At 46.0% G+C, this 15,490-nt stretch overlaps 1 protein-coding gene across 9 annotated transcripts in view; it reads right to left on the reverse strand.

Moving 5' to 3' along the window:
- Window positions 1-1,364: 1,364 nt before the first annotated feature.
- Window positions 1,365-15,490, reverse strand: part of PXYLP1 (2-phosphoxylose phosphatase 1) — a 70,678-nt gene continuing 56,552 nt past the window's right edge. For all 9 annotated transcript variants that reach the window (XM_045903658.3, XM_064587082.1, XM_045903661.3 and 6 more), the window contains 2 exons: window positions 8,524-8,663; window positions 1,365-3,899 (listed from right to left, as the gene is read on the reverse strand). In XM_045903658.3, coding sequence (XP_045759614.1) covers window positions 2,959-3,899; window positions 8,524-8,663 — 1,081 coding nt within the window. In that variant the 3' untranslated portion in view covers window positions 1,365-2,958. The remainder of the gene's footprint in view (window positions 3,900-8,523; window positions 8,664-15,490) is intronic.

The raw sequence follows: 15,490 nt of genomic DNA on the forward strand, positions 1-15,490 counted from the left end.
TGAGCCACCCAGGCGCCCCCAGGTACCATTTTAATGATATTTTAAAATCTTGTGTTATGTGTACCGTTAAATATTATGCACTGGCTATAAAAAGAGCTACCTATCTACCTACCTACCTATCTATCTCAATGTGGAAATATCCCCAAGACATACTGTTAGGGGAAGCAAGTTAATGAGAAATATGTTTAAGACATACTGTTGAAGGAGACAAAATAATAAAATATATTTTAAGGGAAGCAAGTCACAGAACAATATATATAAAAGTGATCTTATTGCTATTTAAAAATTACATATAGTTCTACATCTGCATGGAAAATTTCTGGAAGAATATCTGTCAAACAGCTCAGTGTTCTCTCTGGAGGTGGAACTAGAGGAGAACTTCACTTTTGAAGTTTTCAGTATAGTTTGTTTTCCAGTGTGCATGTATTAATTTTAATCATAAAAACAAGACAGCTGAATTTGCACATGTATACACCCACACCTGCCATGAACTGTCATTAAGACCATTGTCCAGAAACCAAGAACTAAATGCATTAATCTCGGCTCAGTGCTCAGTGTTTGTTTATGGAGTGAGATGTCTCAGAACTTGATACTGAGGAAGATATGTTAATGATGTGCGTACCTTACGTCTTGGGAGGCAAAAGCTTTATCTATGCTTTTAATGTTGGCTCTTATCCAAAATATTTACCTTTACCAACAGATGTTTCAAACTGATTCTTTTTAAAGATTTATTTGAGAGAGCGAGCCAGAGAGAGTGCCCCACCCCAGAATAGGGGGGAGGGGCAGAGGGAGAGGGTGGAGGAGAGACTCTCAAGCAGACTCCCTGCTGACCCCAGAGCCTGAGCCTGACGTGGCGAGGCTCGATCTCACAACCCTGAGATCATGACCTGAGCCAAAATCAAGAGTCAGACGCTTAACCGACTGAGCCACCCAGGTGCCCCTGAAACTGATTTTTAAAATATCTTCTGATCCACTTTTAGTTTTAAGTCTTCAAGCTGTGTTTAGCAGTTCTAATTCAGATATACTGTGAGTGGGAGCAAAAAACAACTGATTAGGCTTTAAATACGCAAGAGACAACACGTGATTTTCAGCAATCAAAGAAGCAATTAAGATAGATTTTAAACCAGTCCAAGGCCACTGGCTGTGCACGTCCCCCCAGCCCCCGGAGCCCAGATGCTGCTGTCAGAGCAGCAAGCCCTGGCCCCTCCAGGCCCAGCACTGCCTGGCCTCCCTTTTCCACGCGTACCTGGGAGTTTTCTAATTTAAACGTTTTTACTTACACCAAAAAAACCCAAAAAACAAAAAACATAAATTTCTAAAATATTGGAACCTACTTGAAAAGAACTAGAGTGACTTGTAGGTACAAACCATGACTTGTATGTATGAGTATTCTTCAAAAATTTATTTATAGAAACAGACGTATCCAAAGGCAACATTAGACAAAAACAAAGAAAAGTTTGGAATGCCAACAACACTGGAGATTCTCACTTGCACTTTACGTTTCTTCACATGGAACTAGCACCATTGTAGTTCAGAAACCACAGATTTAATTACAATTGCTTCTAATATATAAAATATCTTATAAAGATTTTTCAACTATCTAGTAACAAAGTTCTTCCAAAAACTTATTTGAAAATCAATTAGAATTTACCATTTGAAATCGATGAAAACGGTTTAAAAATTGATCCAATTCTATGGCTTGTCAAAGGGAATGAGCCATAATTAGTTTTACTGGAAGAAAATGCCTGAATTCAGCTTCTGGCTTCCTTCTAACCACCAAGCAGGTACGGTAAATTGAATATTACCTACGAATAAGAGCACATCTAAAACCAGTCTTAGAAAATACTTTCCTAGACTATAAAAATACTAAGTGGAATACAAAAATTTCAGCCTATACAGCAAATAGACTACAGCAGACAAATATTTAAAACATACTTAAAACTATCTTCTACCATAATCATCATGAACATCAAGTATTATCCTAATGATTTTTCTATGATTCATTCTGATTTGATGTTTATTTCCCCTCAAGTTTCGTTGTAACACCAGCGACAGACCAAATTCGGTGTTTCTCGCAGAAGTTCCTGGAGGCACCACTGAATAATTCTTTGTATTCAACTGGTTCTCAAAGTGCTGAAAGTGCAAATGTGGTAGAGCCTGTGTTTTTGAGATCGGGGTCAGCAACCCCGGGCCGTGAACACAGCCACACGTTCATTTGTTCACGTTGTCTGTCTATGGTTGCTTTCGTGCCACATGACTGTATGTGGCCTCTGGGTCCCCCGAGTCTAAAACCTTTACTAACTGGCCCCGTACAGAAAAAAATGTGTCAACCCCTATTTTTTTTTTTTTTTTTTAAAGATTTTATTTATTTGAGAGCGAGAATGAGAGACAGCATGAGAGGGAGGAGGGTCAGAGGGAGAAGCAGACTCCCTGCTGAGCAGGGAGCCCGATGCGGGACTCGATCCCAGGACTCCAGGATCATGACCTGAGCCGAAGGCAGTCACTTAACCGACTGAGCCACCCAGGCGCCCAACCCCTATTTTAGATAAATCACTGCAGGAAATGTTTTGCTGAACAGGGACAAGGCAAAATGGTCCCATCTGAAGAAAATTTTGGCGGAGGTTTGCTGGTTCCATCATATAGTCAGATCGAAATAATACACATGTGGATTGGCAACTCTGGGTACTGAAATATTCTTCTGGCATCATAAGCAAAGTCGGGCTATGATGAAAGTACCTTCCTCTCTCTGTGAACTGGCCGTGATGTACCAAGTAACTCACGTACTTGATTCTAACAGTGTACTTCCCGTTCAACCCGACCATCTATGTGGCTCCAACATGATTTCTAGCCTTTGTAAGTCAAAAATCTTAGACCCTTGGCACTGGATAGAACTAGAAGTGCACCCTTCCCATCCGTCTGTATTCGCATAGATTCTATCGGCACCGCACTGCCTTCCTTTTAGAATCCTTCCCCGTGACATGCATCATAGTAATTGGTACTACCGCTACTCCCCAGGGCCACAAACATGTCCCTTTTGACAAATCGGACTAAGTTTTCGAGGGGGCACATAGGCTTGGAAGAATGCTTGTGGTGGTCCTGGCAAAAAGAGGTGTGGAATGTGACATCGACGCCATTATAAAGAATCCGGACAGAATGCTCACTGGGCTTTTCTCTGTCTTGCCAGAGCTCCAAGATCAACCTGGCTGCAAACCTTGGGAATCTGGCTTCCATAAGGCCCAAGGCACTGAGAACTGGTGACAGAGTGACATCGTGAGCAGAGTAGAGGGCAAAGACCTCCTCTCTCCTGCCCTTCGCGGCGCGCTGCATCCGGCTGATGGTCTGGTTGAGGATGGGGTGGGCGCCCAGGAGCGCATAGCTCAGATAAAGCTTCTTCTCCCGCCTCTCTCTCTCGTCTTCTATCTGATGTGTCTTGATCACCTTGAAGTGCTCCATGTCAATACAACCATTCCTAGTGCATGGGAAGCTGACATTGTGGCAGAAGCGGCAGAGCATGGAGTCTATGGGGTTGGCAGCTCGAAGCTGCTTGGTGGGGACGTCCACGATCCTGGCCATGTCCTCGTAGGTCCTCTCCAGCTGGCTGTTTTTCAAACGTAAGAGGTACTGCCGACGCTGCTCCTTTTCCAGATACTGGTTTCTCACGGGGCAATAGCAGTTTCCAGAGCAGAACAGAGCGCTCGGCTGGTGCCTAAAATGAATCTTCTTCCAGTCAAAATCGGGGAGAAAGCCATAAAGCAAGGCCAGCCCACTTTGTAGGGTCCGGCTTTTCCCAGTGGTCTCCAAGTAAAGCTGGTCTGTGGACCAGTCACTCGGTAGGAGTCTGTGTTTCTTTAGATAGATGTCCCTCAGCAGCTGGCCATTCTGCAAATGCTGCACGACTCCTGAAACACAGGGACACAAACCGTCCTCACTACCAGCTCAGCAAAAGAAGGAGCAAAGGGAGGCCGAGTCAGTGGCCAACTCTGCAGTGCTTTCATCAGTGCATGAGAATATAATCAAAACCATTCCCCAGCGTGTGGAAGCTACAAGAATGGGTTTGCAGGAACTCATGAGGGGAGCCCCTTGGGGTTATCCATGAAGGGATGAGCAGAGGAGGGGAGCACCAGGACCATCTGCTCAATCCCTCCCTTCCCTGGGAGGGGGCATTGTGACTGGGGGGTCTGGGAGGGCAGCAGTCAAGCTTCCTGGCAGATGTCAAGGCTGTAATTGGCATGGGCTTAAGGAGAACTTTCTCCCTCCTGCCTAGGGACACAGCATTCTTTAGTGTGCAGGGAGGGACCATGGAAATCAGTCAGGTAAAGAGAAAAAGGTGCGGCTGGCTGCTTAGTCCCCTCACTGTTGGGAGGTTCTCTCCTTCGCCTCATTCTCCCTACTCTCCCAAGTGAAGGCTTGCTGCCAAACTTCTAGGTACATTCCACCTAATCCTCCTGGACATTACTGGCTCATCAAGGACATTCTGTCTGCAGAGAGATGGAATGATCTCTCAGACACCCAGATAGAATATTTGGAAAAAAAAAAAGCAAAGTGCAGAACAGTACATGTATTATACTCCTTTTAAATAAAAATGAGGGAAAAATAAGAATGTGTATTTGCAGTTGTTTGTGTTTTGCATAAAGAAACTTTGGAAAGATGCATAAGAAACCAATAGCAATGGTTACCTGAGGAGATGGGGGCACAGAAATGGGGCAAAAGGAACATGGATAGGAACAAGAATTTTAAATTTACCTGTCAAGTAAAAGCTTAAAAAGTTTTAGTTTTGAACTACCACAGTATGGTAACAAACTATCTTTAAAAAAAAAAAAGAAAGAAAGAAAAGCAAAGCCTTATCTTCAAGCAGGAGAAGACAATCCAAGAAGAAAGCAAGCTCACCCTCCAGGCAACAGGATGGAGGGGGATGGAATCTCAGTAACAGATCTGAATTCTCTGAGGGTCAACCACACTCAGGCCCCCCCAGACCAGTTCATGACCAATGTTGCTTACTCAGATGCACAAACGGTGTGAAAACCTGAGACAACTCGAGGCTGCGATGCATGAGACAGAGGGCACTGCACTGGCCCAGGAAGGGGGAACAGCTCAGGAAAATATCACAAAGGACACCTGTGTCCCCTTCTGAAGGAAAAATATCGAGCGCAGAACTCCCTCAGAGATCTGGGCTGACACAGGTCTTAGGCATTTCCAGAATGGTTTGCAAAAAGAGGCAAACCATGATGACAAACATTAAGAATCTGTGTCTGGCCCCAGTTCACCTCTGGGCCTGCCTTATATTCCTAGGCTGCATGTATTAGGGTTGAGGGCTTCTCGTATGCCAGACCTTTCTCCTTTCATCCTCACAAAACCCCGATAAGGTAGGCATGTTATTATTATTCCCTCTTTTCTTTATTTCATAGCTGAGGAAACTGAGGCCCCGAGCCAATCACTGTGAAGAGTGGCAGAGGTGGCTGGCACTCCAGCCCCTATCTGGGCCCAACCTTGCCCTCCTAGTCCCTGCTCGTAGCACTTCCTCCCGGTCTTTTCAGGCAGAAATACTAAGTTCTAGCCAGTTAAGGCCTCTTAGCCTCTCCAAACACCGCCCATATCTTCATGACCTTGGTCATGCCCTTCCCCTTTCCCAGCCTAGAGAAATCCTCATCCAGTGCCTGGCTCCAATACTGCGGGCTCTGTAGTCTTCCTTCTTCCTCCTCCAGGGCAGACCAAGAATTCCTTCCTGTTCCCGTTCCACTGGATCTCCAGGACTTGAGCTGTGATTGCTGAGCGTCCTGCAGCAGCTGCATGCTCCTTTAGGACAAGGCGTGGAGCATCTATTCATCCAGCCACTCCCCGCCCCCCTACACTCAGCAGCTGCCAAAGCATCTTGAATAGAGTAGGCACTAATTATCGGTCTTATATAGTTACTGTGGGGTGCCAAAAGTGTTTCAGTTATAAATGGTTATTCTAACAGCTGTGCATTTTTAATGAAATTTAAAATAGAAGATAAAAGTGAGCATTAAAAGAAAATTAGGGAACAGGAGCAAACAGTACCGTGAAAATGATTTCTCGAGTAATGCCGATTTAGAAAACGATATAGATAACAGAACAACTGAGAAGAAAGGTAGGCATGAATGAGTGTCTCTAAGTGTGTGAGGGACAGCTCCCCCAACCTCTTCTCGGGGAACAGCCCGTGGATCCAGAGGCTGGGCAGGCCCCCACTGCTCAGTGCACAGTTGCCCTGACCTCCGAGCCGGCTGATGGACACTGACCCTGAAGGACCCCGTCAGATTTTCTCTTTCTTACTCTCTCAAGAATTTGGACTTGCAGTTCATCTCTAGGTGTGGCCAGGACTGTCCCTCTGTGGACAGACACGGAGCAAAACCACAAAGGCTGGGATAGACAGATTTCTTATTCCTGGTTCCAGTTTCTGGAGGCCTGGTCATATTCTTGCCCTCAGAGTCTGGAGTCACCCTGAATCCGTACAATAAATGTCCCTCTTCTGCTGGAGTTGATTTCTGTTACTTGCAACGAGAAGGTCTACTAACCAATCGTTCTCAGCAAGCCTGGCTCTGCTCTCAGGGAGGGCTTGGGGGGTTGAGTTGTCACAATAATATGGGGAGGAACATTCTGGACACCTACTGGGTGGGGGCCACGGAGCCAGGCAGTCTCCCCAAGGAACTGTTCTCTGACCCACATTAACTTTTGAATGTACCACAAGATACTACCATGTGTGAAAAACCTATTTAAATACTTTAGCCTAGAGTCTGTTTTTTTGTATCATAAATACAAAACCATTTTTGCATACCATTAACATGCACTGATTTTTCCAGAAATGCAACAGAAATTAAGGGACATCTGTATTTTATTTTGGTCAGAACTTGTTAAAAAAATCATGTCCCAAAATGTGGTGTTAGAGTTCCCCATATAATATCCCTCGGTCTGCCAATCTACATTTAAGCATTTAAGTGTAAACAATGAACTATGCCATTCTGTTTCCTAGTGAGGGTGTGCTCAGGCTTTTATACTGAGACACACAGCATTATATAATAAATTCATTTCCTTTCGTTTCTCCTTTATATTATAGTTACGGTGCCTGATATAACTGCTCTTCTTTACAATTTTGTATCTAGAAAGGTTATAATTTTATTTGAATTTCACTTCAGGAGAGTGAAGGGAGCACCACAAAATATTTGTTACACAAAGGGGGTGCTTGGTCTGGTCGGAGGCGAACTCCTGTTTTAAACCACGGCAAACCTTGAGCACACAGAACTAATTATCAAAAGCTTTTTTTTTTTTTTAAGATTTTATTTATTTGCGAGAGAGAATGAGAGACAGCATGAGAGGGAGGAGGGTCAGAGGGAGAAGCAGACTCCCTGCTGAGCAGGGAGCCTGATGTGGGACTCGATCCCGGGACTCTAGGATCATGACCTGAGCCGAAGGCAGTCGCCCAACCAACTGAGCCACCCAGGCGCCCTATCAGAAGCTTTTGACAAAACTCCTTATTCAAGGCTAGTCTTCCAGAGCCTTCAGCTTTGCCCACTCTGTCACTATCATTCTCCCCAATAATAATGGCTTCAAAAACATGGCCAAACTCCGCAGGGCCAACCACAGGACAGAGACCTTCCTTCCATCAGAGTTGAGGTCCCACGGTACTTGTGGGATGAGGAAACAACACGGCCGATAGGTCCTCTCAATTCTTCCAAAAAGGCTGGTGACCATGCAAAGGTCCTTTGAGGTCCCAGACTGAAGTAGGAAGAAGCTAGAACCTACTGGGGGGCTCCCAGTTCCTTCTCTTCCTAACAGAGGTAGCCCCCCAGTTAACTCGCCAACCTGCCCTGACATCCGGAAACTGGCTGTGTAATGAATGGTACGAACAGGGCTGCAGAGGGAAAGGTGGGCTTCTGTGAGGGACACACTCGGCCAAACAAACTCTGTGCTCACTGGGGATCTGCCATATGTGTTTGCTCCTGAGATCTCGCACATGAGAACTGATCAGGTCATTTTCTTTGAAGTTTCTAAGAACATGGGATTGGTTACATAAATTATGGCCCAGTAATAGTGGGATAATATGGAGACACCAGAAATGATGCTGTTCATGAATATTTATCGACAGGGAAAGATTATCACAATGTACTGTTAAATGAAAAAGTAGGTTATGAAAGAGTGTGTTTAGTATGTGCACGCACACGGACACATGAAAAAAGATGACTAATGTCTTTTTTTTTTTTAAGATGACTAATTTCTTTGGTGGATTGGGATTATAGGTATGTTAAACTTCTCTTCCTTTTGCTTGACTGTCTTTCCTAATTTCTCTTCCATTGACATATACTGCTCTTGCACTAAGAAAAAGGGTTATTTTTAATTTTTTAGAAATCAGATGTTCATTTAGATACCTTGGTGGACTCAGAGCTCCCCGAGGCGCCCATCCTTACTCATCCCTGTGAGCCCACAGCACCTTGCCCAGGAGCGTTTGCTCCAACATATGCCACACGGAAGAGAGCGCAGGAGAAGGAGGGAGCCGATGGACGTCACACATACCTGTCTGCGTGAGCTCTCCCATCTCACACAGTGGGTGATTGGGGTAAAGAGGCAGGGAGTGTAAGGGGCTTTCGAAAGAGGCTCCGGATCCTTTCGACATGTGACTAACGAAAGCTTCCAGTTTAGGGTGATACGGTTTCCTAAAGAGACGACACAGAGAATTAGTGGTCACTATGCTCCAAACAGTCCACAAGGGTTTCAACTTCAGCCAGCAAAATCCCAGCTGTGTCACGCCCTGCTCACCCATAACAACAGGTCCTGGCTCAATCATTTTGACTTTTTTTTTTTTTTTAAAGATTTTACATATTTATTTTGAGAGAGTGAGTGTGCAGGAGCAAGGGGAGGGACAGAGGGAGAGGAAGAAGGAGAGAAGCAGATCCCCGCTGAGCGCAGAGCCCGACACCGGGCTGGATCTCAGGACCCTGAGGTCATGACCTGAGCCAAAATCAAGAGTTGGATGCTTAACGGACTGAGCCACCCAGGCGCTCTTGGCTCAATCACTTTTTTTTTTTTTAAATAAAGATTTTATTTATTTATTTGTCAGAGAGGGAGAGAGAGAGACAGGGAGCGCACAAGCAGGGGGACCGGCAGGCAGAGGGAGAAGCAGGCTCCCTGCAGAGCAGGGTGCCCGATGCGGGACTCGATCCCAGGACCCTGAGATCATGACCTGAGTGGAAGGCAGATGCTTAAATGACTGAGCCACCCAGGCGTCCCGGCTCAATTACTTTGAAATTCCGGTATCATTACTGCTCGACCCCTGACGTTCCATGAGGTCAGCCTGGGCCCCCAACCTCTGCTGAAGCATCCATCATTCTGGGCACTGTGGGAGTCAGCTTTGCCCTCCCCTTCCCAGATCCCCAACCCGTGCCCCTCCTGTCTCCCTCCTCAGGAGTCTACCAGCTGCTACCAGACAGGCCCAGGCTGGGAGTCCTCCCTGATTTCTCCCTCCCCTGCTCCCATGCATGCCATCTGCTACCCAATCCTGCAGATGTGCCAGTCCTCCTGGGGCTTCTCTGCCCCTCTCTCCTGCATCCCTGCGGCCACTGCCTGGGTTCTGGCTCAGGCAGCTTTTGTCGGTAAGGCCTGGGCTCCTCTTTGGCCTACCTGCGGCCTAAGCTTGCCTTCTGAACAGCCCGAGGTCGACTTAAAAGCAAGGCCGGTTGTCCCACTCCTGTACACTGCTACCTTCCCCCAGGACCCGTGCCCCTGGCCTCGCAGTCTGTCCCGGCCCCGCAGTCTGTCCTGGCCCCACCTCACTTTGAGGCTCAGGGCTCCCCACCCTCTCCGGTCTAATGCTGGGCGCTGGTCCCACACAACCCAGCGCCTTCTGTTCCCCCAACCACCTTGTTCTTTCATGCGTCCAAGACTTTCCACGCACCGCCCCTTCCTCCTAGCAAACCTACCTCAGCCTTCACCTCAGTAATCCTTAACTGACCTCTGGGAAATCTCCTTTGAAGAAAACTAACTGGTTAAGATAACCAAGATCTCTATAGCTCTCTACAATTCACTATGCATTTTGTACATACAAGTATCTCATTTTATGTGGGGTGGTAACGAAAAGCTAAAAAACGTCTCTTTTCTTAGAATACCTGACATTATTTATATTTCTGCCATGAAGTACATGGGGGTAAATCAAGATTTAATTTATCTTTCTGGTTGCTAGTATACAATTTCCCTGAACTATGAAATGACCTACAAATATATACACATTTTCTCTGAATAATGAGATGACCTATGAATATACACACCTTTTCTTTGAAATAATGAAATGGCCTATGAATGTATATACATTCTCCAGCTGAACGGAAGTGAACAGGTAAGACGTGAACAGGTAAGACGAGTTCCCAGCTAAGCTAAATCAGCATGAAAGGAAGCAAGGACTAATTGTTCTAATGGCAGACCTCTCCTGTCTGAAAGCCCAGTTAACTTTGGCTGCTAAAATGCTTTTATTAGGGCACCTGGGTGGCTCAGTTGGTTAAGCGACTGCCTTCGGCTCCGGTCATGATCCTGGAGTCCCGGGATCGAGTCCCACATCGGGCTCCCTGCTCAGCAGGGAGTCTGCTTCTCCCTCTGACCCTCCTCCCTCTCATGCTCTCTGTCTCTCATTCTCTCTCTCGCAAATAAATAAAATCTTAAAAAAATAAAATAAAATAAAATGCTTTTATTATCTTTCAAAAACGTAAAACTAAAAAGGAGCCCATCTTTAAAAAAATGTTCTAAATTTAGAAAATGCTAATCCTGACACGGTATCGTCTAAATCATCCTGGATTGCTGCAGGGCACTCTTTCCATAAAAACAGACGGTATGTTATTATTCCCGAGGCTAAAACACAGAAATATTTGCAAACTGGGGAATAAGAGTTCCAGACTGACAATGAGGCTGCCAATATGAATCCACATACACAAAGGCCATCCATCAACAGGAGTCAAATGTTCTGCTCCAGGCCATTATTTTGGGTTGGTGATTTTTGAGGATCTGAGAAGGTTTTGCTGCCAATTTCAGGAATGAAATTTCACTACTGGAAGTGTTTGCTGAGCTATCCCAGCTTTTCAGGACATCTGACTGCTTAATGATATGCTAATATCTAACTGTATACATGAGAACTTGTTTTTGGTCTGGAAAGATGGTGACTCTTGGAAGAAAAACTTCACTTACAGAAGAGAGAGCAAATGGCTGGATCTTTTTAACAAGACGAGGACCAGGTAACCTGAGTCCCTGGGCCTGTCCTGGATCTAAATGACCAGATCCTGCCTGCGGAGTCCCATGCCCCCACCCCTGGAGCCAAGAGGGTACCGGGCATGTGGCAGATACTCCAAAACATGTGTGAATGAATTTGACTGGGAAGTACCCCATCCTTAGATGCTTTATGGAAAGTCCAGGCCTCCCATAATCTGTAGCAATGAATATGGCAAGTTCCTATACTGGTTTATTAAAATATTCAGATTTCAATGGAAATATGCATGAAACTGCTGTGATAAAGACTCTCTTTGAGTAAACTATAGTTAGGCTCCTCTGAACCCTCTTTCCAACTAGGCCTCAACTTTAGGACTTCCATATTCTTTGGACTTATATCCATCTTTGTATTGCTCCGTTTTAGCAAAAATCCTGCTAAGTTGAGTTAGCCAGAATCTCCCGCTCTTGATATCTGATCAAATTCCTCATCTAAAAAAAAAAAACTTCCTCATCCCCCAGATGGTATCTGCTCACCCTGGCCTGCCTTCAGCAATCTCCTCACCCCTGAGGTCTCCTCTTAGTTTCCATCCACTGACCTCCACCCTGCTCCTTGGCTATAAATTCCCATTGCCCATGTTGTATTTGGAATTGAGCCCAGTTCTACACTGAGATCTCTTTTCCCCTCCCGCTTTAGTTCCTGAATACAATCTGTTTTTACTACTACTAACTACTGTCTGGCTCTGGTTTTTCTTTTAACAGCTGTACACTAAAATCTGTTCTCCTCTAGGGCGCCTGGGTGGCTTATTTGGTTAAGCATCTGACCCTTGATTTTGGCTCAGGTCATGATCTCAGGGTCATGAGATTGAGCCCCATGTTGGGTTGCATGCTCAGTGGGGAATCTGCTGGAGATTCTCTCTCTCCCTCTGCCCCTCCCCCCACTTGCGTGTACTTTCTCGCTCTCTCTCAAATAAATAAAATCTTTAAAAAAACCCAAAAAAACAACTAGGGCGCCTGGGTGGCTCAGTTGGTTAAGCAACTGCCTTCGGCTCAGGTCATGATCCCGGAGTCCCGGTACTGAGTCCCACATTGGGCTCCCTACTCAGCAGGGAATCTGCTTCTCCCTCTGACCCTACCCCCTCTTGTGCTCTCTCTCTCTCTCAAATAAATAAAATAAAATCTTTAAAAAAAAATCTATTCTCCTCCTCTTGGGAAGTTGGTTAGATCCAGTTTCTGAGGTCCCAGTGGCTAGGCAGAGTCACATGGTATTCACTAATGGAATAGAAGGATGTATCCCACTACTGGGTTTAGGTTTTCAGACCATGGGGTGCCCCTTCGCATTCTTTTCCTTCCCACTGGCCACTAGGTAGACATGGCAGCAATCCAGGTTCAATCACGTAGACATCCCTAGGGCATGATGGGAGCCATGACCTGGAAGGGGACCTGGGGCCCTAAATGACCAAGTGGTTCCATGTCATATGACCTGGATCACTCATCTCAGACCTTCACACAAGGCAAAAATCAACTTTGTTATTTGAAGCAATGTATTCTTCAGTCTCTTTGTTATAAAAGGCTAGCCTTACTCTGACTAGCACAGAAATGATTATATTTGCCCTGATGAATTTTTCTTCAGGAAAAACTCATGTTATTGCAGCCTCATTGGAAATCTGTTTTCCTACTAAAAATTGAAAGAATTAAAGGTGCTACTATCTTAAGGCTTCAAACTATTCACTTGCAGAGTTTGTATTTACATTTTTGTATGCATTGTTTACATCTCTCTGTGCCACAAAGCTTGACACAGAACCCTGAGACTAATCTACACACCCATGAGAAAATTTATTGTGTTTTAGCTATAATAGGAGCAATTACTGAGTCTTGCACAGAACATTAAAACAGAGAAGAGATATAATACCAGTGATATTGTTATCAGAAAACACAATTCAAAAAAGCTTACATGGCTGGAAACTGGAAAGAGTTCATACCACAGATTTTTACAATTTATGCAACCGAATTTACTTTATATTATTAATGAAATAAAATTCTAAAAAGATCAGCTCAATATACTTTTCTTGGTCTTTGGCTTTCTGGACCTCTGCGCACTACCTGAGGTGATTAGTTGCCCCTCATCCTTTCTTAAAACTTTCTCCTTTCTTAGCTCTCCTAACACCGCCTCCGGTTTGCAAAGTCACGGTCTCCTCCTGGGATCCTCCTTTCTCTCCGTGCTACGTTCTAGGTTGGTGTTTGCCAGGACTCTGTTTTTAGCCTTCCCTCGCTCCACAGGCTCTGTGATACCAGTCACACCCACGGCATCAGCTGCCATTGGCACGTGAACTCTCAAATGAACCTCCAACTCCCAGCAGGACAATGTGCCAGAGCCCCACACTACACGCCTATACTACCTTCTAGAAATTATCACTGGAATGTCTGATGACAGCTCACGCTTAGCACCGAGACCTGTCCTCAAAACTTCTTTCCCCTTCCTCCCTTCTTCTGTGCTTTCTATTCCGGGCAGGGGAACCATCACCAGCCAGACACCCAATCAGAAATCAGGGCATCATCCTCTCTGTCTCTGTCTCACCCCCATCCTACCTGTCAGCAGGTCCTAAAAACCCTAAAAACCTTGTGACCTCTCAGATCTAAGCCTTCTCTCCAAATCCACTGCCACTCCCTGAGTTTTGGCTCTATCATTTATTCATTCAACAAATATTTAATCGTGCTGCTCCCACGGGCCAGGTACCGTCTTAGACAGTTGGGGTACAGCAGCGATGAACACTGCCCTCAGGGAGCTTACATTCTAGCCTGGGGAAACAGACAACATACAATGAACACTAGAAAGTGTGCGTGAGTGTGTGTGCGCACGTGCGCGAGCACGCACATGTGCGTATGTGTGCATGTTTGCACATTAGAAGGTAACATGCCATGAAGCATGGACTGGTTTCTAAAGAAGGGCAGGGAAAGGGGGACCTGGGAGACTCGGGTGGATGAAGTGCATGGTAATTTTAAGTGAAGCATTCTGAGCAGTCTTACTGAGAAGGTGACATTTAAGCAAAGGCTTGAAGGAGGTGGGAGAGCCCGTGGGCCATAAAGCTGCTGGGGAAAAGCTGTCTGCAGAGAGGACACAGTAGGAAGGAGAGCTAAGGGCAGTGTGGCTGAGGCGGAGTAAGTGAGGGAGAGGAGAGCAGAGCCCCAGGGGAGGGCAAGGGCAGCACATGGGGAGGAGGGAGAGCACTGGAGGCCTTGTAGGTCCAGGACTTGGGCTGGGAGTCTGCAGGAAATCTTTCTTCTGGATCACTATCCCCACAGGAACATAAACATCACCTCCAGCCTCTAATCCATCCCCCCGCATCATGGCAGCCAGAGATCTTCATAATTTCATCCCTCCACTTCCCAGCTCCTTCACCACCTCCATGCCTGGCGTCCACACTCCTTAGCTGGGCATTCGAAGCATCCGATGACCTAGTCCCTCCCTGCCTCTACACTCATGCTCCAGCCTGTGGTTGAGCTGTCCACCTCCCCCCACCTTTGCACAGGTAGGTTTCACCGCCCCAGGTGCCATTTATCATCAGCTGCCACCTGACATGTTCCTGCACACCCTTTAGGTCCCTCTGCCCCGGTGGCCTTCCCTGCCCTGCCATCCCACCTCTTCCTCTGCCCCAGGCTGAGTCAGGCTGCCCTCTCGTGGTGCATGCCCCCAAATATGGTTCCCAAACTACTTGCACTTCTACTTTTTCTAATTCTTCCACTTCTTCTCTAATGCTGCTGCCGCCACCATCAGTACTGACCACCAGATCTGTCTCTCAGAGGGGAGTGGGCCCCCTGGGGGCAGGAACAGCCTTTCTTCTACAAATCTTTAGTAGCCGGCTCTCCCCTTTCCTCCTCCCATCCAGCTACATACTGATCTTACTGTTCTCATACCTGCGCAGATCTTCCGGCCCCAGGACCTTTGAACTTGCTGTTCCCTCTATCTGGAACACTTTTCCCCCAGATCTGCACAGGGCAGACTCCTTCATTTTATTTAGGGGCCTGCCCACATGCCACCTCCTGGTATGTGGGCCAGTCACATGTCACAATACCTGACACATAACAGGTGTTTAAAAATAAAATGTATTGAATAAATACTAATTGAAGCAAATACTCTTTTCTTCCTTGGATGTAGAAAAGAGTATCTGATTCATATTCATGAATGCAAAAAAAAAAAGCATTCAATAAACATTGCGTATCTACGGCTAATAACCTTATTGCTGGCTGAACACTGTCCTAGGAGAGTGAAAATCGCACCTCTGTCATGAGGCACAGG

This window comes from Mirounga angustirostris, unplaced genomic scaffold, assembly GCF_029215605.1.
Source record: "Mirounga angustirostris isolate CCGP_5_RB_7025 unplaced genomic scaffold, mMirAng1.0.hap1 SCAF_1, whole genome shotgun sequence".
NCBI lineage: Eukaryota > Metazoa > Chordata > Mammalia > Carnivora > Phocidae > Mirounga > Mirounga angustirostris.